This window comes from Lissotriton vulgaris, chromosome 7 (assembly GCF_964263255.1).
Source record: "Lissotriton vulgaris chromosome 7, aLisVul1.2, whole genome shotgun sequence".
NCBI lineage: Eukaryota > Metazoa > Chordata > Amphibia > Caudata > Salamandridae > Lissotriton > Lissotriton vulgaris.
Window position 1 is genome coordinate 1,251,055,311 of NC_141695.1, and position 25,043 is coordinate 1,251,080,353.

Sequence of the window (25,043 nt, forward strand, 5' to 3'; positions counted from 1 at the left end):
GTTAAATAGGCGAGTAAGAATTTAAAGCTTGAGTTAGTTCCATCCGCTTTTGTTTATAATTGTTATCTGTAATGTATAGTTTGGATGATTATGTTTTGAGTTTGATTATGTATTCTTTACTTCACAGCCCTGATTATGTCCTGGATGGGGACGATACGTGTTGGCTGTTAAAAGTATTAACTATTGTTTCAAGTTGGCTGCCACTGATGACTTTAATTGAATAAAGAGGAAAAAAAGAGAAAAAAAGATCAGATGACTGGAGGACCTTCTTTTGGACTTTTTTTTTGATTTTCAAACGTGATAAAATTAATCTATTGTAACACTTATACACTCCTTCTGGATCAATGAGAGTAGAGTTTATGTTGGATTGTCACTGCGTATTTTCTATGCATGCAATATCTATAGATGTTAGAGCTGTTCTCAGATTTAATCTTGGCATAACAAACTACCTTAAAAAGTTGAGTTCTTCATAAACTATAGTCAAATTAGTTGTGGAATGTCTACTTACAAATAGCTAATTTCCAGAAAGACATCAGCATCATATTCAGCTCGAGATACATTATATATAACTTCTAATCCTCAATTCCAAATCCAATCATTACCGGCTCCTCAACCAAACTCCAAAGAATCTGTTAAGATGTGCGAGGAACATTCTAGAAAGGTATCCCTTCAGAATTTTTGACAGTATGGTTGTTTATAGTCGATGGGTGACTCGTGAGTTCCTTCTGCTATGATCTGTGCTCTAGCCGCAGAGCGAGATTTGACACTCCTCTTCAGCAGTACACCAATGATTACGTGCACAAACAGAGTTACTCTCTGAAGACAAGCTGGAATCTTGCTCTTTGCTGAGAAGTGATAAACAGTGCATCTGCCTTAATAGCTTGAAGCAGTACTGCTTCTGTGACTCAAGGCTTCTACAAACTACTATATGTGGCCAGTACCGCGTGTTCCTTTATGAGTTTTCTGGCAGTTTGTCAGTTGGCCTCCAGAGATTATGTTCCATGCTTTTGTCACATATCTGTTGAAGGAAACTTCCAAAGGTTCCTGATACAATGTTAGTAAAAAAAAAGGCTAGGTGTTGGCCACACGTGGTGTGAAAAACCTGATTGGCTGCTGCTAGTCTCTTTTATTGGGGGGAGAGAGAGGGATTATGTGTATGCTGCAACATGTTGTAGGTTGTCTCCCTTCTCCTACTACTGACCAGCAAGGCACACTATCATAATTGCCTTTGCACATGCTTTGGGAAATAGGAGTAAGGACCTTCCTGGAATCTAGAGACCCTAGGCAATTTGGAGCCTTCAGTGAGTTTCTCTCTCCCCCATTAGCTATCACAGCAAGGAGCAGAAGGAAGCCAATATTTAAAATAATGAGTAATCCTTTGTGTTCTGCAACAAAAGTTGTATAGTAACTCTGGCCTGTGTAGGTGTCAGTCTCCTCTAATTCGACAGTGGGTTGCAAGACCAGCCCACCAGTGGTCTTTCCTTTCATACTGTAGGTCTCTGAGATCTCTGGTTGAGTGGCAAAATAGATAGATTCTCGGATAAGCGAAGGACAAGATGTACACTGGATTGGATTCAGAGAAAATTAGTTGGCCTGTTGATGGCTTCAATGTAAACATCAAAATGACTCCAGAAATGTGATGTTGGGGTTTCAAGATTGAAATAGCTTTGTAGATAGAGGGAAATATTTGTGAAGAGCCCCTGCCTGGGTTCTTAGCTTGGGTAATGGTAGAGACTTTGAAGCTCCTGCGAGGGGACAAATGAAAAAGAGCTCTTTGTTTATGTGAGAAAAGATTGCTCTCCAAACCAGAGTAACATTTTCCATCTTGGAACCTGGAAAAGTGGAGAACTAGAAGAGGCACTGCCACAAAAAGAATGCACTGAAATATTCTAATAGAACTAAGTGACTGATCCCAGGAAGTCCCAAAATCTCTCCAATACATAAGTTGTACTCATCCTGTTACCCTTGTATCAGGTAGGTTCCAAGTCCCCAGCCACTTAGCCCCAAAAGTAAGACAATAGTTACTTACCTGTAACAAAACTTTTGCAGCTTGACATTCTTTTAGAATCACATGTTCTGCAAAAGTACACAATCTAACGCTAAGTGATAACATTTCCTTCAAATAAATAGCTTTTTTTTCTTGGGTTGATCATGGGTGGAATCAGTACGATGGCAACAGTAAGCAATAATACCACAGTAAGTACCACCAGCCTTAAATTCATTTTTCCTGCAAAACTAAGCGTTCAAATCTTATGTTTTGTGTTTTATTTGTATGCACTTCTTACACTGTAAATACCCTGCTATCTATGCTATAGCTTATACTTTGCTATACTGTAGCCATCCGGTTATTACTAAGCTATGGCTAAAATCAGAGAACCTTGCCACTGACCAAGAGGTTAAGTAGAGTAATCTTAGGGAATTGGTTCTAGAAAGCACACCTGCTCCATTATAAGAGTTAAACAGAAATAGCTATGGGATCTTCATGGCGGTGTCCCATTGATCAATGCCTTCAAGCAGCCGTCAGATATGAATGATCCAGGGGAGCACTAGCACTGGACACTGTAAAACCAAGGTGTGATGCTTGTTAACCGTATATGTGGCCATGTTCCACAACATATTACACTGCTGTACCACAGCACTAAAGCAGAAAAAGACCTAGTTCATCTCACCTCAGGGGCGCAGGTCTAGGGGCACTGGTCCTCCTTTCGGCATCTAAGGTTAGGAGGAAAGAGGAAAAACACCATCAGTTTACAAGCTGTGAACTAATAACAAATATTTTACCTCACACAATAGCATGTCAGTCTTGTGGATTTATAGCTTATTTAAATTAGGAAACTAGGGGCAGGCAAAGTTTCAAATGTTGCCTCTAAAGATAGGTGTAACTATCAAACTTCAAACAGCTTATGAAGTTGAGAGCATCATAGTGGCATGAGTGAGTTCCTGTATTTTATTGTGGGCAAATGCCCCATTCCACACACCAACATGCATAACCGAGGTCACACGGTCATGGCTCAGTTAATACACAGTTAATCTGCAATTCCATTCAGAAGCTCAAATCAATGACATTCCACACAGGATTGGTGAATTAATCCTTCAGAACGTGTAGTGAGTGTAATTTAACCCCTTCATATTCCACAGCAGGGTAGATTTTGTTCCCTAACATTACCAAAATATGCACAACATGGAGAGTAATATAACAGGGAGGATTCTTGTGCCCAAAATGGAAAGCACTTGTGTTTTGGTTACTTGCATCTGTGAACAGCTATTCCAAATGACTTCCCAGAGGCCTATTAGAAAACTGCCACCAAATGGGTCTATTGTCATTGCTTGTCTTTGTTCATTGGTCTATTGTAAGTACTTGAATTTGTTAAGTGTTTAACACAATGTAAAATATAATTATGAATAATTGGAGATTAGTAATGTTCATTAAAAATAGGTTTCTTTCTAGGGTACAGTATGATGATTAAGATCCCTGCTCATACCAACAGCCAACCTAGGAAGAATGAAACATGAATAACTGAACTGTAAATGAGGCAGTATCTTTGAAGAGTCAGTCACTGTACAAGGTATGCTAAAATTGTGTGACACTTGGTCAGACAATCAGTGAGAGGGCTATGAATATTGAGGTACAAGAGGTAAAAAATGCAGAATACTGATCCCATTATCAAGGGATGCCTTGAGGTCCCTCATAATGAAAGTTAATTTAATAGCATATTCAGATGAATTTATGAATGTAATATAGGACACATATATACACACAGAATTATATTCATAGTTTCATCTGAATTTCTTTATATATCTATTCAAAAAGTACCACCTGCAAGCTCTGAACTGCTTTTGGGTTGCGAGGGTAGGGCCTCTCCTGTTACACAATAACTACTGAAATGCAGAGCACTCACAGGTTATCAGGTAATTTATATAGCTACGGCAGACGTGTTTCAGCAGCATTGCCTTATTCTCTGCTATGCAGTGCTAATCAAATAATATGAAGTCTCTGATTGGTTAAAAACAACACATGCCTATCCTCATTGGTTGGTTCTTGGCCAATGGAGGAGACTGCAAAGTTCGTTCAGATTTTTCACTCGGCTGGATGCCTTGCTGACAATGCATTTGTTATAAACACGTGTTAGCCAAAATGTCACCTCTCCCAAATGGGCTTAACAATTGCAGTGCCTCATGGACATTGTAGGCCACAATGTTAATTTTACAGTCCAAAGCAGTCCCAAAACAGGCTATTGCTTCTGCCTTCCTGAGGAACAATCCAAGACTCCTTGTCTCTTTATACCCTTTCTCACAGCCGGAAGATATTGCACCAGGAAGTCCCTGCAGGCATCAGTCGAATGGCTAGGCGTACATGAACTTGAATAATCCTTGACCTTCATTGGTCGACAGGAAAGTACCTCAGCAACAGTTCAGAAGCATGGCAATTAGATCCCTTCGAACAGTCCCACCTGCAACCTCCAAAGTCAGAATGGGTGCTTCCATGTTGCGAGTGTAGAGTCTTGCCTGTTACACAACAACTACTGAAATGCGGAGCACTAACGGGTTATCAGGTAATTTATTTAGCTACAGGAGACGTGTTTCGGCATTAGTGCCTTATTCCATCCTGTACAGTGCTGATCAAATATTACAGAGTCTCTGATTGGTTAAAAACACCACATGCCTATCCTCATTAATTGGTTATTGACTAAAGGGAGGGACTGCAAAGTTCGTTCCCATTTTTCATTCAGACAGATGTCCTGCTGACACTGCAGTCGTAATACGTAATTATGTGTTAGCCCAAATGGCACCCCTTTCCCGAATGGGCTTATCAATCGTAGTGCCTCATGAACACTGTAGGCCACAATGTTAACTTCAGAGTCCAAAGCAGTCCCAAAATAGGCTATCGCTTCTCCCTACTTGAGGTACAATCCAAGACTCCATGTCTCTGTATACCCTTCACCACAGATGCTGGATATCACACAGGATGTTTCCATAGGCATCAGTCAAATGGTTAAACGTACATTAATTTGAATAGTTCATGACCTTCATTGGTCGATGGGAAAGTTCCTCAGCAGCGCTTCAGAAGAATGTCAATTAGATCAATTCGAACCGTCCCACCTGCAACCTCCAAACGCAGGACGGGTGATTCGATGTTGTGAGGGAACGGTCTCGCCTGTTACACAGCAACTACTGAAATGCAGAGCACTCATAGGTTACAAGGTAATTTATTTAGCTACAGCACACAAGTTATATATATAGGCTATGAAACATCTAAGTGACACTTGTTGTTATAAAAAAGCCTCTTTTGCTGAATTAACCAGGGTTAAAGAGCAGGTCTTTAAAGAATTGGCTCATTGGAAGCGTGAGGGTCTAATCAGTAAGGAAGAACACAACTTTTTAAGAACTGAATACCCCTTTACTCCGACGACGTATTTAAAAGTGCATATACAAATTACTCAAGTTCCTGGGCGCCCTATAATCTCCGCACAAGGAGGTTTATTAGAAGTTATGTCCAAATATGTGGACTTTTTTCTTCATGAATATGTTGAAAATCTCCCTTCTTACATTAGGGATACTGGTCACTTTTTAGAGAAGCTCAATGAGACTTTATGGGAGGATGACTATTGCTTTTTGGTAATGGACATCTGTTCCCTCTATACCAGTATAAATCACCAGGATGGATTAAATGCTACTAGCCATTGATTGTCGGACAGGGATGTGTGCTTTTACCAACACAACAAAATGTTATTGAGGATGACAGAATTATGTGTAACCAACAACTTTTTCCTCTTTAATAAGGAAATATTTCAGCAATTGAGGGGTGTAGCTATGGGGGCATGCTTCTCCCCCAGCTATGCATGCTTGCATGTTGGCTGGTGGGAGAAGCATGTCCTCATGCACACCCATGCTGACACGGTCTCGAACCATGTCATCAAATGGTGGGGATTCATTGATGATGTTTGTGTAATTCGGAAAGGCACGCAGGAATCAGCGCTCAAATTCGTAACTGATATTAATGATAATACTTTGAATCTCCAATTCACGGCTAATGTTAGCAATTTGAAGGTGGAATTTCTTGATGTGGAAATGTATGTGGAAGCCAATACCATACATACCAGATTACATAGAAAGGCCACTGCTGGCAATTCTATATTGCATGCCAGCAGTGCCTACCCAAGACACCTTATTAAAAGACTTCATTATGGGGAATTTTTACAAATCAAAAGGATATGCAGCAAAATGGAAGATCTGGAAAAGTGTTTGTCTGAATCAGTGGAAAGGTTTAAAGCTTGAGGCTATAGTTCAAACGACTTGCAGTCCGCATTGGTTAAAATACAGGACCAGGTTATTCAACATAAAACCGGCAATGAGGCCTTGACTCAATTAGGAATTTTACAACCAAGCGTAAAGCCAAAACCGGTGGTCAGATTAATCACCACATTTAGTAGTCAAGAGAAGCAAGTTAGAAAGATTGTTAATAAACATTGGCCCATTCTCAAGACAGATATGACTCTAGCTCCGGAACTGGAATCTTATCCGGCAATAACTTTTAGAAGAGCGCCCTCTATGAGAGACGATCTTGTCAGAACCAGTACGGAAGTAAGTAACACGAGCAACTGGTTGACCAACAGAAAGGGTTTCTACAAATGTAGCTTGTGTAGGTCTTGTAAGTTTGGGGCTAACAAGCAGGAGTTTGTAGATGCTTTCTCTTCTACGGCATGTAAAATTCAAGGCCTCTATTCATGTAAAACTGACCATGCAGTCTACGTGCTTGAATGTACGTGTCAACTTCAGTATGTTGGTAGTACAAAACTCCCTGTTTTTAACAGTATATTGCAGCACCTGCGGGCGATAGTTAATTCAGGATTCTGCATATCCAGTCGCCCGACATTTTAAATTGGTGCATCAAAATAATCTTAAAGACCTCTGTTATTTTGTGATTGACGCAGTTCCCAAATCTATTAGAGGTGGGAACAGGGAGAAAAAACTGCGCCAATTAGAGAGTTAATATATTATACGGTTAGACACTAAGATGCCCAATAGACTCAACACAGGAGAGGATTTGTACAATTTCCATTAACCTTTTACATTTTAAGGAAAGTTACTGATTCTGACATATTACGAACTGATATCAATTTAACTATATATTTGATTCTTGTTTTTACATTGATATAATTGAGTGTACAACCCATTGTTGATGCTAATGATGAGATGAAAATATTCTAATTATTTTTCTAGGTATCCTGAATATATTCAAATAGTATTTATATGTAATTTGTATTATACATTGTGTACAGGTTGATTATCTATTGGATTTTAGCTTCACTTTTACTGTGCTTTTAACTGGTTTTACTAGTTTTCTGGTGTTACTGGTTTTTATCCAGTGTCTGTGTGGTATTGAAGTCCAGTAGTGGTCAATAGTGTGCACATTGGATTTGCATGTTTACTTCCACTGTTTCCAGTTTCCCCTATATAGCATATATTTGCACATCTGTCGTTTCATGCACCTTATTATATTTAATCATATGAAAGCTGAAATGCATTCATTAGTCCTATTTTTAGAATTTTTTCTTATTTTATCGTGTTTTCTATGAAATTTATAGTTGACCGATACACATTTGCACTTTGGTGGTTATTATTAATCTTTTTTAATGCTCTGGTTGCCAATAACTTTACCTGATCTGATAATATTGGACGGACAGTGCTGTATATGGATTTGAGCACTTGCTGTTAATACACATTTGTGTATAATTGGTTCTTTTTACAACACTGTGTAAATATCTGAGAGTAGTTTTTAAGACTGTATATTACCTCTTTACCTTTTTAGCGTAGTTTTTCTATATATAACAAAGTGTCTATTAATTTTAGAAAGCTTTGTGTTTTAAAAATCGCTAATTGTACAACATGAATATTGTGTAAATTGGTATGTCTTCTAAACCTTTACCCCATACACTTACAGTCTGCCTTCTACCTCTATGATGATCATTTTTTGGAGGGACAGCATTGCAACTTTGAGTACTTAAATAACGCGGGAACTAAAGCATGTCATGTGATCAAGACCGGGGAGACCCGGTCGAAACGAGTCATGTTGGGAAGAATGGAGCAATAAACGCACTTGATGAAAATCGTAACCAGAGTGGTGGTCCGTTCCTGTGAGCATCGCTTATAAAGTGTTGCAGCATTTTGGTGTGGACAGGACCTGGTGGTTTATATATATATCAGGTAGCACTCCAAATACTTTTGCCGGCACCATCAGGAGAATAATGGACGCTTCAATACACTGGTTGCTGGTGCAAATGAAATCCTTTATTATTCAATCAGTTCAAGCGGTAAGACGCGTTTCAGAGATCCCAGTCGCCTTGCTCACAAACGCCATTGTGATATAAAACACAGTATTTGAAATCCTGCCAGATGGTCATGTGATGGGCTGTCACCTGACTAATAGTGAACATAGTAGAAATACTATTGTAGTTGACAGTAGGGCACTGGCAACACACATTGCAAATTGTTTTTTAATATAAGACAATAAAATCGATGACAGGACAAATACTGACCCTAAGTAACTAAATTCACTAGAAAAAGGGGAATGCATTCACCATGTTTCATCCAAAATTACAGTAAAAATACTCGAGATCGTAATAAAGATTATATATTAAGAAAGAGATATGAATTATAAGTGAGGGCGTTACATAATGAAGACTACAATTAAACACCCTTTAACTAAGTAAACAGCAAGATCTTGATTTCAGTATTTGATGAAAATGAAAAAATGCACGAGTCACAGTTTAACTCATAAGAGTAAATCAAATATTCATAAAATATATTTGAAATTGCACTTCTAGGTTTCCGTAAATATAGGAATAGTTTAAGGATCGGGGGCCCCCAAAGACGCTTTCCGGCATGGTTTCCATGTCGGACAGACGGGCATGGAAACCAAGTCAGTAAAAGTCCGCCCTTGAGATTACTTGCAGCATTCCAACTGGGGGACGGGCTCTGTCAGCCTGTCGGAAGCCATCCAGAATGACCGGTCAGATTCCTTACCGACAGCCTACATCCTAATGAGGTGGTCGGAAAGGAATCTGACCGCCCATTACGATCCAGCGTAAAGGCTCCGACCAAGGGTCGGAGTCTTTTACGGCTGCATTGTAATCGGCCCCTAAGTATGTGAATAACAGTATACTTACCTTCAATAATGCTCTTTCTGGTGGGGCATCCAACCACAAATTCCAGCTCTAGTAAATACTCCCCAGGCATCAGCCTGGATCAGGAAACTTTAAAGGAGAATTACTGTGTGCCAGTAAGTGGTTTTGTGTGTCTCTGCACAAATGTTCTGGTCTGAAGTGACAAAAAGAGCCAGATATAAGCAGCACCCATGCACACAGACATAAGTTGTGTTTTTTAGACTGCATGTGCCCTCAGAAGCAGACATGACCAGTGTGCAGATCTCTACATTTGGACCTTTTCATAACAAAAAAAAAGCCCAGTCCACAGAACGGGAAGGAGGGAGGTTCAGTGAGGAATCTAAGGCTAGATACAGCATCCACCAGAAAGAGCGTTACTGAAGGTAAGTACAGTTCTGATGGATACTTCTAACTAAATTATCCTCTTGTGAATAGATACCCTAGCAGTCACACCCAGGTGGTGGGTCTATGAACTGGCTGAGTCCAAAAAGTCTAGCTGTACCGAGCAGGCAAAGACCCCTATTGACGGACTGGACTGTTGAGGCAGCAGTATTTCATGAACATATTTACCAATAAGTTGGCAGGGTATGACCAGACGTGGGTCCCTTGCTCACTTTGCCACTGGATTCAAGCTAGCCTGGCTGATGAAGGGTGTTACCCAGACTGTTCCCATGAGGCACAGTGTCAAGACTGATAACCATATAGCTGGGTCTGAACTGAGGTGGCAAAGTGATCTAAAGAATGATGGAATTAACGCAGATCTGTGACTGGGGGTGAGTGCCTCAAATGTTTCAGCTCTCCGACCATCATCTTCTTGTGTTTGCTTTGTCATATGTCCAGGACAGGCAGTCTGCATGCCAACGCAGTGGTAACCGCTTTAGCTCTGGTGCCATGAGCCGTAAGCCCTCTGGAGGCTGATTCTTCACTAGCGAGTAGCAGATCTCTATGCAGAGGACCATCCACTGGGACATGATCCAGTCTTCCACTGCCTTGCCCGTCTTTATTTTGGAGAAGTTATTTGTTCGCCCAATGTTCTTTGATGTGATCAATAAAAAAGTTTAGTGCTCTCTTGGGTGCAAACGAGGTGGGGCAAATAAAGTCAGAAGAATGATAGCCTGTCCAACATTAAATGGACTACTCTTGGTAGAAAGGAAGCTCAGGTCCTCCATACCAACTTATCGGGAAAAGATTTTGTATAAGGTTGGTTAACAAAAAAGCCTGCAGCTCCCTCACACAGCTCACCACTGTTATAGCAATGAGAAAGACAGTTTTCAATGTCAAAAGTCTAAGAGAAAACTGTGCTGTGGCTCAAAAGGTGTGCACATAAAAAAAGTGAGTACTAAAATCAAGGCACACTGTAACAACACAAAGGGTTTTGGCAGATACAAATGTTGCACACATTTCAAATATCTCATCATAACAGGTGATTTAAATAAAGAAGGCTGATCCAGCAACCGAAAAAAGGTGAAAGAGAGCGAAAGAGACAACAAATAGCCTTTAACATTTCCCAAAGCAAGTACTTGCTGGGCCAGAGACAACACAAACCGCAAAATATCAGGCAACTTTGGTTGTAGTGGGTCAATGTGTTGGGTGATGCACCAAACCACAAAGGTATCCAATGACTGTTGCACATTGATTTAGATGACATCAGGAAGAAGGTTGAAGGAGGATAACTGTCGTCGCTCAATCTCCAAGCATGAAGATGTAAATTGTATGGGCACGGGTGCAGAACCCTGCCCTGCTGGTGTGCAAAATATCCTATTTTACAAAACAAGGGAGAAATCTGTTTGAAGAAGGGTATTCACCACTCCTAGTGAGTGGTAGGTCAAGCCTCAGTAGTGCCCTCAAAGAGTAGTAATTACCAAAAAATGCTGGGTTGTTCCTTATGCTAGCGGAATGTACGTGTCCCTGTGGTGTGAAGGATGTTGTAGGGTCCCAGGGGATCCTACAGGTGGGCATCCATTATGTTGGATGTAATGCCCTCACACACCCTTTCAGGTGTCATGCTTCATCATCTGGGCTTGCTCCTCATTGGGTCGGCGTTGCAATACCCAACGGGAAACACCTCAAAGAGGGGCTCTTTGACGGAGATCTTTTATCCAACTGCTGTTTAGATGAAGTGCGGGTGTGGGGCCAGAGGTGCGTAGACGTGGTAGTGTGAGTTAAAATAAAGCTCGGAGTACCAAGAATGGCTTTATTTTGGCGGTCCCCTGCTCTAATTAAAATGAAAACTATCCGGTACTCATTGGAGTATTATGCTTCCTGTTTACGAGTCGCGGATTAGTATCTGCTGTGGTCGGTCGACATGTTTCTCGCTCTAAAGCTGTTGGCTAACGATTCTTCAGGACATATCAGTAGAAAGTGTATCTATGGTGTTAACTGTCTACGTCAGTGTGGTGTATGTCTTATATTCAGACAAACATTCAAGTGTGTGTAGCTCACAGAAAAATGAATGTTTCCTGTGTGCTATCTCTGTCAGACTGCATCTAACTAATAGGCTAAGTATACAGACCCCAACAGTGTCCGGCGGGTTCTGTGCCGCCTCTCGTTGCAGATGCCATTCGTAATCTGCAAAGCATCATCAGCTGAGTTTAGCGACCCCACCAGGTGGCTTACCACTAGAGAATTTCCTTGGTGATCCAGCCACTTCCAGAGACACAGAGCCTCCTAACAAACGGCTCAAGACTCCCCCAACCCTGCTTGTAGCAATGCCACCTGGTGGTTGTTTTGTCCATGAGCACTTGCACCAGCCTTCCACTGACGGTGGGCAGGAAGGCCTTCAGCATCAACCGAACAACCCCATTCCAACAAATTGATGTGGAGACGAGAGGTGGGGGAGACAGTTTTATTGGTGGGAAGAGCCTAAGAATACTTTTAAGAAACTCTTTGATAACCCTGCTTACCCATAAAGAATGGTAACCTAGATAATCTATTAAAGCGTGATATTGCCGTTAAGTGTACTTTCACTGTAGTGAACCGACCTGTCTTAGCTAAATATACCAGGTAAGGTAGAATATGCTCTGGTGGTGCTATTAGAGGGTGAATCTTCGATTTCTGCCACTATAAACAGAAAGGTTTCTATGTAAGTTGATAAGTTTTATTAATAGAATTGATTTGGTTCTGGCTTTGGCAAGAATTTCTTTACAATCTTGCGGGATGTTCAAGCATGCAAACTCATTGTGCTTGGTAGCCACATATTGACAACCTTCAGAATCCAGATTAAGTATTTGGTTGTGGTTCATTGTCTACAATTCAGTAAAAGGTTTCAGCTGAATGTGATGTTTATCCGACAAAAGAAGTAGTTTGGAAAACCAAAATTGTGCAGATTTTATGTAATTGTAAATAGGTCTAAAATTGCCTTGCACCAATAAGCAAATATACTGTACAGAGTTTCTTTGCTGGTTTCCCATTCGTGGCAGCTGTTTTCCTTTCTGCTTAACATATATGTTAGAAAACTACATGTTCTTGGACCATGTTCCCCCTTTGAGCTTTATTTGGTATTGAAGCGACAATTTCCAAATACTTTGGTTTTCATGAAACATTGCTTGAAATCTTGTACTACACTATTTGATGATGAAGTGAATTGTGGTGGTATTGTCCAAGTGGATGAATACTGACGATTCCTTTATTTTTGGAAGTAAAGATTGACGACCCAAACCTACAGCCATGAGTTCAAAAAGATTTATGTGAAGTTTTAGGTGGTACAGAACCCACTTCAGGTCTTGTAAGTGGGCTCTCCATCCTTTTAAGGAAGCATCTGTTGTGATCAAAAAATCAGATTTTTTAGGGAGGAAGTGTAATCCTGTCAAGAAATTGGTCTCTCAAACCCACAAAGTCTGAGCCGCCTTCATGCTTGGAGTGATTTGGGCTATATCGTCAAAAGAGCTCCGAGTTTGTATCCATTGTTTGTCCAGCTCTGCCTATGGAGGTCTCATTCGAAGGCAGAAAAATTGGCCCAAGGGAATGCAAGACATCATCCCTAAAAAGGACTTGAACAGGCGAACTGAAATAGACTTCCATTTCACTAATTTCTGTGCTAGAAGTCTGACGGGGGGATGGTGAGCGCGGCGCCGCTGTGCTCGTGACGGCACAACACCATCATGAGTCACGGGCGGCGTGTGCTCATGACGGCGTAATTCCGTCACAGCCTCGCCCGCTCATTAATTTGCCCGCACAGGTGGGGAATTAATGCCGTGTGGGCAGAGCGTCCGCCGCAAGACGGAACCACGCAGTCATGCGTACGCAAGCGGTTAAGTAAAAATGCGGGGACAGATTGAAGACCAAAAGGGAGAACTTTGAATTGATAGTGAGTGTCCGCCACCTCGAATCTTTTGCGGTGCTCTGGGTGAATTGGAATATGAAAGAAGGCATCCTGGAGATCTAATGTCATATAGTCTCTATGGTTGAGAAGCTGGAGGATGCCTTAAAGAGTAACCATACAAAATGATGGTCTTCTTAGGTATTTGTTTACACTTTACAAATCCAAAATGGGTTTCCATTCCCCTGTCATTTTATTGATTAAAAAAGAACCGTGAATAGAAGAAACCCATTCTAATCTCTGATTGAGGGGTACTTTTTCTATGGCTCCTATGTTGAACATAGTTAGGATTTCAAATTGAAGGATTTTGTGGTGGGGATGTTTTTCGTGGAGGAGCATGAGGTGGTTTTTGGTTGGATTCCAAAGCATGAGTGTAGGTAATTAGGTCCAGAACCCAACAATCAGTTGTTACCGATATCCATTGTTTTAATTAATTTGTGATTCAAACTCTGAGTGGCCTTGGGGAGTGTGGAAGGGTAACCGGCACCTCCAGATCGTCATTGTCTTTGTCCAGTGTCCCTTCCTTGGGAACCTTGTTTCTTTCTTGGTGCATGTTTGGTACAGGCTGGTGGTTGCAGATATTACAGTTGATATTGTTGGTATTGATAGCGTCAATATCCTCCTCAATGAGAGAGCAGCTCTTTGCCTCTTGCTCCTCGAAGTGGCCATGGGTACGCTCAGATGTGGGTACCTTGCTCGCTGTGCCACTGGATTCAAGCTAGCCTGGCTGACATGCCGAAACCGGTCCCAGGATGCTTGCTTCTGGTCCAGGGAGGCCCTGGCCTGGCAGTTCGGCCTGGACTTTGTCAATGAGGAGCAGGGTCAATACTGATTTACATATGGCTGGGTCCAAACAGGGGTGGCTTAGTGAGCAAAAGTACAATGGATTAAACCCAGATCTCTTGTCGGGTGGTGGTGAGTGGTTGCAAGGTTTCAGCACTCCGTCCATCATCTTGTTGAGTTTACCTTGAAAGGGCATTCACCTCATTTGAAAGTACCTAGTGACCTTGGTGTCAGTTTTGATTGACTGTAAGGCATTGTTAAAAGAAAGGTCTTTTAACCATCCCCATCTGCGATGAATAGCCATTTCCACCAACTGACGGAAGACTGCAGAATCAATATTCATCGCACAGCCAATCATCTCCGATTATGTTTTTTCACCTTCTTGTAGGATCTTTTTTTGCATCCTCAGGTAGATGATTGATGCACGTAGCAATGTATGACCACATTTGCCAGTCATAACAACTGAGGATTGCCGAGGAATTGGCCGCCCTAACTGTAGTCACTGACATAGTAGGAAAACGCTCTTGTTTAAACTCTTACACTCACTAACAGGTGGCGTAAAGGTGGGTAAGAAAGGATTCTTTGAACTGCGTAGAGATACTGGAGTTTTTAGGCAGTCTGGTTTTGGGTGAATGATCAAACAAGCTGGTGAATTTTCTGGTCCTTTATATTTCCTACCTAATCACGGCAAGACAGCAGAGACGGTTGCTGGATTTTTCACGACTTAACGCCTTTTTTTCTCAAATGAAATCCATAGTAGGGATTGCTTACACTAATTTCCTAGAAGGCTCTCTAAAATCATACAAAAACAATCTGAATGTTTTGTAGGCACTGGCAATTTAAATATGTCTGCTGCTCTTTCGATTAGATTGTGAAATCCTCCAATGTCGACCAGGAGAATCTACTGGTTCTGTAACAGGTGGAGATAGAGCTGGAATTAGATAGTCATCCCATTCATTAGGTATACCCTGAACGTCCGGCTCTTCACCTCCTTCTCGTTCTTCATTGGAGGACATACTATCATCCAATGGTGGAACTGCAAGGTTTGATCTTGATGTCCTCTTTGGTGTATGCTCCGCTGGTAATCTAATGGGCATTTGCGGAGTAGGTGGTTAGGCACGAGGAAATTGCAGATACCCCAGTGGCTCTGTTGCTGATGCAGACTTTGTAAGTTCTGGAAACCTTTTATAATAGTCTTCTAAAAAGCTCCTAAACTCATGAACCAAAGCATGTGGCACATGTGTCATTTCTTCTTGAGCACGAGGAGGACTATAGGGTTGCATTAGTCCGAATATTTAATGGGTGTTACAGCATATTGCTGTGCTTTAAAAGAATAATATTCTTCCTCAAAATATTCTTCATCTTCCCCTTCCTGATATTTTACATTTAGTTCAGATGGACTATGAGCAGTTCCAAAAGATACGTCATCCTTATCTGAAGGCTTTTTATCTAATAAACGACTTGGTGGAAGTGGGGCCACCATACTGGGAGATGTATACTCCATCATTGCTAAAACTGGTTCTGAATTATTTTATCCCCCGTCGACGGTGTTGTTGATGTCATTGATGATGTAATCAGTGGTTTCGCTGTCGGCTGTGTTAATGTTACCATCATCGATGGAGTTGTCGACAGTTTCTTTGTCAATTATGTTGTCGTCAATCCTGCCATAGTGGATGTAGCAGAAGTGTCATAGATGTTGCTGTCGATGATGATGATGTAATCGTTTTGTGTTATCAGAGGGACCGATTTTCTGTTGACTGCACAGAGGAGGGCTTTTGGAATTGTTAAGCTAACTTGGGAAATGATGTTGCAGGCTCAAATTTTGATTTTCCAGAGGAAACATTCTCTTTTTGGTTTCTGCAATTGCTGAGCAGATGAACAATGCTCTATTGATGACCTAGGATGGGTCTTTTTAAAGCCATTTTAAGAGGTTCCTGAGGTATTTGATCTTTGACCTCTCCCTCATCATATTTAATTTTGAGGAAACCTCACTGTCCTGCCTAGAAACTGGGGTGTCCTCTGCTTTAAGCTTCAGAAAACATATAAGAAGCCTCCTCTCCCTGAACTTCTAGGTTTTAGAAGAAAAAATAAGACAAATCTTGCATTGTTTTACCTTATGGGAGGAGTGAAGCCCGTACATACATTCTTTGTGAGGATCTTCTGAGTGGAGCCTCTTCCTACCACATGTTCCACAAGATCTGTATGGTCCTTTTTTAGCCGACTCTGGCATGTCAGATGTCTTCAGTAGATGCTATTGTTGAAGTTACATAATAGGTAAATATATAAATTACAAAAGAACACTCTTTGAAGTAGTTCAATTTAAATAAACTGAGCAGAGCTCAGTGAAACACCCATCACATTACTTGTGGAAGAAAATGTGAGGGAAGTGAGCTTCTGATGGGGGGTGTTCTGCAGAGTGATGAAACCTGATTGGCTGTAGTTTGTTTCTTTTTAAGGGATGTATAGGATACCAAAGAGAAGGTTTTCTAGTCCTTTTGTAAGCTATGTTTAACAGTGTATCACTTTTTAGTTCACTGTGGGACTCCCACTTGACGAGGGGTGAATGAGTCAAGAATGTGATTCTATGAAAAGATCCAATACTGGAGAAATTCATCTTCACTTTGGCAAGATAAAGAAGAATTGTCCTAATCTCTGCTTATGGCTCCAGTGTAATCGTTACCAAATACACAAGAGACAATAGGAGTACTGTCACCAAAGTCAGTGTTTGAGATAGGGTGAAGGCGAGTGTAGTGTGCATGAAATTAACAGTACTGCTGACGGGTGTCAGTGGCAAAGAATAGATTGACTGCACAGCACTTGTCAATGCAATTGGTCTCGATGTCAATGGCATGGCCTTTTGTCAATGGAATGGCTTCATCGATCATGTAGTCTTTGTCAATGAGGCCTTCGTCAAAAATGTGCCTTTTGTTCTCATCGGTGACCGTGTCTTTCATGGTAACAAAACACCAAGGTCTCAACCTACCAGGCACACAGGGAGCAGAATGAGCTTACCTTTTGCAGCTAGTGTGAGAAGAGGTCTTGGGGAGACACTGGATCCAAAAGAAACAAGTTCTGAAGAAATATAGGAGAGGCATACCTGTTGTCTGTGGATGTGTGACAGAAAGCTCTCAGCCTCTACAACTCACTGGGCAGAGTTACGGTCACATATTGAAGGAGATTTGCTACAGGTAATCTATGTCTGCTTTCACTGTTATTTGCTATATTGGTATATTAAAGTGACTGAATTTGATGGGTTACAGTATGAGTTCAGGTATAATTAAAGCATGACAAATGATACAATATCTAATAAACACTGAATGAAGTTACTTGCCTGCAGACATATTTTCTGACTGGTCAAGCATGCTCAACAACCTTCCTTCGCTCCGTCCAACCTCCTGCCAAGACACAAACAAATACCACGATAGTGTCAAAAGTACATGTTGGGTGACCTTCGATCCATTTTACCATTGAGAACAGCTAGATAAACATTTTGCAGTCCAGTGACCAAGTAAACCCCCACTGTAACAGACAGATATTTATTTCAGTGGAGTTCTTTCTCTGGTCCCCTCAATGCCCATCTTGCACACCTCCGGTCACTCTGCCAAGCACAGTCTGGTACAATATTACTGTAGATTGTGGCCCTTCATCTCCAGATAACTCACCTTTGTGCTGCGCAGCCTACGACTTCCCTGCGTTTCAAGGACTGCAGTTTGCAAACAACTGTCAACATGCTCCTGGTACAGCCGTAGTGGCACAAGCTCCTTGCAAAGGTAGCACTTCTCACACTTGCCCACTGGAAAGTGGAGGATAGGAGAGTTCGCTCCTAAGGGTTTGCTCCTACATGATATAAGAAAAATGTAAAGAATAACTTTAAAATAGTACCAAAAACAAGATAAGTTTTTAATGGTAGCAGCTTTGCACTTTGTGGTCTCACACTCTAGAGTTGCAATGCTACCTTTCATGCATAAAAACTCAAAACCGTTCTACTATCTCAAATCAAGAGCTGATATGGGTCACTCAGTTTTACTCCACTCTGCAACTGGATCGGTTTATAGCTGTGACTGGCATACAGCTATGTGCCCAATTGCCTACACACACTTTAAAGCAGACTTCACAGAAAGAATGGTATTGCACTTGTATAAACAAAACAAAACAATACAAAGAAGGACAGAAAATCCCAGCAGCACAAGAAATGAATGGTGAAAATGTCAGTGGTTTGGGTGCACCCATACCCCAGGAGAAATAAGCCAGACACCCCTACCCCAGGAGAGGAAGAATGTAAGGCGCTTGGCTCACAGTGAATATGTCATTTACTTGTGCTGGCCATTGATGACCCTCTAACAAGGATGAGGACACAGTCAAATTTCTCTAGCTTGCACTTCAGGTGATAATGGACGTACAAACATAAATAGATGCCTGGAAGGGAGTAAAAAAGAGAGAGAAGCAAAGCTAGAGCGAGAAAGATTGAGAGAGAAAGAGAGAAAGAGAGAAAGATTGAGAGAGAAAGAGAGAAAGAGAAAGAGAGAAAGAGAGAAAGAGAGAAAGAGAGAAAGAGAGAAAGAGAGAAAGAGAGAAAGAAAGACAGAGAGAAAGAAAGAGAGAAAGAAAGAGAGAGAGAGAGAGAAAGAAAGAAAGAAAGAAAGAAAGAAAGAAAGAAAGAAAGAAAGAAAGAAAGAAAGAAAGAAAGAAAGAAAGAAAGAAAGAAAGAAAGAAAGAGAGAAAGAAAGAAAGAGAGAAAGAGAGAAAGAGAGAAAGAAAGAAAGAAAGAAAGAAAGAAAGAAAGAAAGAGAGAAAGAGAGAAAGAAAGAGAAAGGGAGAAAGAATACAGTGGAAGGAGTGACAGAAAGAAGGGGCGAGAGAATGAGAAAGCGTTGCAAGAGTCAAAAGGGTGAAAGAGAGGTAAGAGTGGCAAAAGAGAGACAGAATAGGTGAGAGAGGGAGAGAAGTGCTTGAACCCGTGCCCCCCTTCCATAGGTGTGGACTGAATAACCTCACTCTCTGGCCTTGGGTGTGTCGCTTGTCTGCTCTCTGACCTGCTGTACATTTTGGTCTTTAACTCCTGTGAATCAACCATAGATGGTAGTTGTGTGTCTGTGTGGTGTTGTTGGCTATGTAATACCCTTGTGCAGTGGGTTGCTTGCCTTATATACAACTGCATATTACATAACTGTTCAGTGCTCTCCTTCAAGTGTGGAGTTCTATTTTTCTGCTCTGCGGCTCCCATGCTGTAGACAAGATGTTATGGTACCTTTTTCTGTGACCACTGTGCCTGTAGTCTGTTGCATTCCTCATCGTATCCTGCCATGTTAACTTGTAACCTGTCCCCAGTGACAGATTGCTCATGGGGTATATCTTTCTCAGAGCTTACTCTGATCCTTAGATTGGAGGTAGGGCTCACCAGCACTCACTTTAGAGGGCTGGGACTTAATATTCATTATTAGACTTTGTCCCAGAACAAAAGAAAAAAAGCTGGAAAAGGATTAAGAAGGAGGGGGTAAAGACTGAAAAAACAGAGACAGAAAGAGTGCAGGGATGAAAAAGAACCTACATGAGTGAGATAAAGGGGAAGAGAGTGTGTGGGGGTGGAGGGAAGAGAAATGAGGTGAAATCAAGACTAGACAATCTTGGTACTCAGCAACAGCAGCACCATAAGTGGCTGTCTGACAAAAACATTTGGGCCTCGCGCTATTCTTTTACAAATTAAGTCCTGTGCATTCTAGTTCTTAAAACAGTACATGTCTCATACCTACTTACTTGCCAGTGTCCGGCGAGGAAAAAAAATCTTCAACATCAAGAGGTGTACTTTTCATTCCCCTTCTTCTTCGAGTGAGCACTATAGGAACCCAATGACACCAGGTGAGAAGAAATTCGCCCACACAGAATGTGGAAGGCACACAAAGGTAGACAGTGCTACTAAATACAACAGTAAATAAAACATGGGCCAGATGTTCGATTTAAACCCTAAAATTAGATTTAAAAAAAATGTACAAATTTCAACCCACAACATACGGTTTCCTCAAAATAATTGTAAAAAAAAATACCATCCCAGACTTGAAAGTACAAGGGTAAAGTTAAAGTCACAAGATACAAAAGGGGACCAAGATCTACATGGCGGGTCAGGAATACTCAGGATGCTCCTATGATGGATGATTAAATGGATGCCAAGAGTGCAGATTTAAACTATCTTCTTCAATCTCTAGAAGGCTCAGACATCTTGAGGACTGGGGTAACGGCTCCCAACGGCTGGACTCTGGTGAATCGCCTTATTTAGTCTCAGGCAGTTACATTTTACCTGCTCGAGGCAAAGTGCTGTGGCTTCAACCTTAGTATTGATATTTCACTTCACGCCTGGAATTAGCGGAGTGTGCCTCTTGTTAGAGTAGATTTCACCAGTAGGTGCCACAAATATAGACATAGGTTGAGCGGAAATCCAAGTTTCCAATTCAGTGTAAGCTGCAAATTTGGCCCCGCTAGTTCTGAGGTTACAGGACCATGTACTCTAGGCACTTAAATTCTATGTAGAAAAAAAGTTCTGAGGGTCACTTTGACAAACAGGTCCACTGTGTAGCAAAATTGAATCCTGGAGAGGCGGGGCTTCTAGTTTGAAACAACATCAACCTACATATCTTAAATTTGATCTTAAATTTTAGCGTTAAGTGGAAACTTGAGGTGGGGGAGATGAAAATCATATGTCTTTTCAACTAGGCAATACTGGATATCCTATCCCCAGGGTCAGAAAGAACATTTTGAAGAAAAGCTGGTTGCCTATGTGTGTGGAAAGGTGCTGTCCAGCAAGACAGGGAAACTTTCCATCCTGTCCATTTTACATTACTTGTGGTCCAACCAGATTCAAAACAATAGACAAACTAAGATTAAGGTTACCTTCACTAAATATTCTGGTCCTATCTCCCCCAAAATAGTGAATGGGAATTAGCCCGTGTAATGGGAAGACTTCTGTACACCTCCCCTACTAGGTCCTCTGCCCAGCAAAACAATAGGCGCCCTTCTTTACAATAGACACACAATTAAGTGAGCAGCAAGGAGCTGGCCTGGACTTTGTGAAGGATGCATCTGATTAAGATTCAAAGATCAATGCTACGGGTTGCATCGAAAAGCAAACTGCATCTATTCTTGAACTTGCGGTCCACAAACATAACAAGCACAACAGGAATGTATGCCACTAAAACAATATGGAATAATCAATAAATAGTTGTGAGGTACACAAAGGTAATGTCACAAGTGAGGGCATGCAGGAGTTAATAAAAAAAGGTTTGTACTTGTCATTTTAGTGCTCCAGGAGAGTAGTTTTGTGGGGGGGTATATAAATGTCTTCAGTGAAGGTTAATTAAACCAAAAATCAATTATGACAATAGACAAATTAAGTAGAATATATATAAAATCTAATAACACATTTAAAAATTATTTTGATTCAGCGTATGTTCTTATCTATTCGCACGTGTGGTATCACAGCAGATTCACTTATGTCTACAATATAAGTAACCTTTAACCTGTAGTACCTCAAGCAGTCGTGTGCAATGAAGCTTTAACTCAAGAAGGGAAGCATCTCACGCTACTATTGGATCAGACATGTCCATCTTGTGCAGAACACCAACTAGCTCTCAGCAATGGCCCATTTGAACATGTTAAATAAGCAGCCCTGTATTACAAGACCCATTTTGAAAGTGAGACAATTCAGAACTACTTTTTTCATGTCTGTATTCCTGATGTTACCTAAGGGTCAGTCTGTTTTTCGGAAGAATATATACATTTGAAAGGTGGCTAGGATTACGAGTAAGTAGTGTTTCCTTCCTTGCTCCCCACCCATACCGGAAGGTGGAGAAACCACGAAAAACCTAACTTAAAAGAACACTGAAAAAGCTCAAAAGAAGTAAACTGTGAAGTTTCCATAAACTGGGTAGCCTGACCTGACTAACGTGAATGTCTCCAAGGACACAGATAGTAGTATTCATATTGCTGTGGACTGTTAAAACGTTGCTGATCATCTGTAAACAGCACACTAGTTAAAAAACAACACATTGGTTATCAACAAAGTTACTTGATTTATCTAATTCAGTAATGAAGAACTATCCACATGTCAGTGTGGTGATATATTTCTGCTGGAGAATGATTTGTAAACATCAAAGCAAGTGAAATATTCTGCTGTTATATGAAAATCCGACACAGAATTTAAGAAAAAAAGAATATGCCATCAAATATATGTCTTACTTTTAGACCAGAGTAAAGGGACTCGTAAGGACTTCGGTAACCAGTCCTGAAAAGATTATTTAGGACAGAAAGCTATGTTTCACTAACTTTCCTCAATTACATAATGATCACAAGGAAAACACATTTCCAAGAAAAAGCTGCAGGTCAGATGTGCAAATTGGTTCAAACAAAAGGCCCACACATGTAGAAAGGCCAACATTTCGTTCCCAAAGAGCCAATTGTATTTTCACGAGGAGAGATAGTTTGAGGACTGATACAAATCTTTATCAGTGGAAAGATCAAAGGGGATGTCTGAGAAGATCCTGTGCTGTAAGCCATAAAAGCAGAGAGATGAATCTATATTTACAGAAATAAAGAATAGGGGTGTACTCTTGTTCGGGCATATGGCTGAATCAACTTTTTAGTTCAGACACTAAGTGCAGGACCTCTTCCCACTTGAACCCATGGTGAAACCGCTGTCCTCAATCAAAATGGACATGAAGTAAAAAATAAAGTTCAATGACGTCCATGCTCAGGAATCGGACAGTTAGGCTCAGTGACCAAAGGCAGCCATGATGAATGTTAGCCTTCATTTGGGACAGGAGATGTTGTTTACAGCAATCTCCTATGTATCTTCTGCGAGAGAAGATGAACGTCTAGAAGCAATCACTAGCATTGTCGCACAGTGCACAGTGTTCACTATCATACAAGATTTTATTTGCTTCGTAGTGCATTCCAGCAGAAGAGGAAAGCATGCAAAAGTGCATAGGGTAAATACCGGATTATTTCATCAAAAGGCTTTTCTCCTGGATTGGTTCCTAATACGTGGAAGGAATGTCGCAAGCTATATTGTAGGACACAGGTACAGCAACAAACAGGGAACGCGGATGGCAAATTCATTCTTGCATTCCACAGCAAGGGCTCTAGAAATCTTGCACACCTCAGATCACACTGTAACTAATACAGGCACCTCTATGTTTCCTCAACAAGCAAAGTTTGGAAGATGAAAAATGCAGCCCTGTCAATGTGCAAGCATAAAAGAACATTGGCATACGAACCAAAGCGGGCAGGAGAGTGACAGACTTGGACCTTCAGCAGACGAACATCGGCATGCAGAGCATAACACCATCACATTCATGAAGAGTCTAAACGTAAAACTTACCAGTTAACCAAATCAAGAGAGCATCACACTCAACACTGGAACACCAAACCAACACACAAACCATGCCATACCCAATATTCACAAGAATAGGAGCAAAATTGAAATAAGTAAAAAAAAAAAGAGATAACCCAAGAAGTAAGACTTCATAGAATTGTTTGTAACACAATTAACTAAATATCTAATTGCCATTAAAAATGAAAAAGGTCTAAACCTTTCTAGAGTACTATCAACATATGGGCTAAGGACTACTAGCAAAACAAAAACAAAATCAACCAATGTAAAGGAGCCCATACTATGTCCACTACAGAGGTGTAAAAAAAACTAAACTCAGCAACCTTAGATTTATACACAAGTTACTCTGATTTACTCCATAGCCCACATTAGAGGTCGCTTACAGTTCTATCAAAGCATCCATAAACTCTCCAAGTCCAAACGGGCTATATGAAAGTATTATCTGGCTACAAGACGGACAAATGCTATCGCTCTTAATGAATTTCCTCAATGCAACCCCTTCCCAGTTTCCACGCTGCCTAAGAGACATGTTATGTTATGTTATGTTATGTTATGTTATGTTATGTTATGTTATGTTATGTTATGTTATGTTATGTTATGTTATGTTATGTTATATGGGGATTTGTAGCGCGCACAATTACTCAAGAGTATCCTGGCGCGAAATGGGCTTCAGACATGCAGATGGAGAGGACTAGAAAGCCTGTTTGAAAAGATGAGTTTTGAGAAGTTTCTTAAAACAGCGGAGGTCCTGGATGTGGCGCAGCGAGACAGGAAGGCCGTTCCACACAGAATGGCTATTTTAACAGAAAGGGACTGACCCCCAATCCTAGAGCGACGAAAACAGGGGTGGCCATCAGACGGTGAGAAGCAGATCGTAGGGAACAGCGTGGGGTGTAAAAAGACACCCGTTTCTTAATATAGGGGGGTCCTACATCGTGCAAAGCTCTTTGAGCTAAAGTAAGGGCCTTGAATTGCACCTGCATGAGCACAAGAAGGGCCATAACAGTTCCAAATACACTTAAATCTGTTAACCCAATTGAGGGCTGGAGAACAACAGGACAATATTGATACTGACTGCATCCATTTCACAAATAAGTGCATAGGAAGAGTACCAGGTACCCGCAAAATAACAGACGTTCACAACAAAGCTCAAAGAAACAAGTCAACACAACAAGACACAAGAGGCCTTGTAAAACAATGAGTACAGCAAAAATGTGCTCGTGGCACAACTATGGACCAGTGGTGATAAAGCAAGATCCAATCAGATCAACCAAGAGCAAGCTAATGAAAATGTTGCCATACGCTACAATTCTCCCTCCTAGATATTTTCTTTGACATTCTATCATTTATGAACATCAGAGAAAATACCTATGACAGAGAATAAAAATATATATTTTTC

General features: G+C 41.0%; 1 protein-coding gene across 3 annotated transcripts in view; it reads right to left on the reverse strand.

Annotated features, from left to right (window-relative positions):
* UIMC1 (ubiquitin interaction motif containing 1) overlaps window positions 1-25,043 on the reverse strand; it is a 437,824-nt gene that overhangs the window by 18,406 nt on the left and 394,375 nt on the right. For all 3 annotated transcript variants that reach the window (XM_086931770.1, XM_086931769.1, XM_086931771.1), the window contains 4 exons: window positions 20,020-20,098; window positions 17,928-18,102; window positions 17,597-17,660; window positions 2,670-2,712 (listed from right to left, as the gene is read on the reverse strand). In XM_086931770.1, coding sequence (XP_086787896.1) covers window positions 2,670-2,712; window positions 17,597-17,660; window positions 17,928-18,102; window positions 20,020-20,098 — 361 coding nt within the window. The remainder of the gene's footprint in view (window positions 1-2,669; window positions 2,713-17,596; window positions 17,661-17,927; window positions 18,103-20,019; window positions 20,099-25,043) is intronic.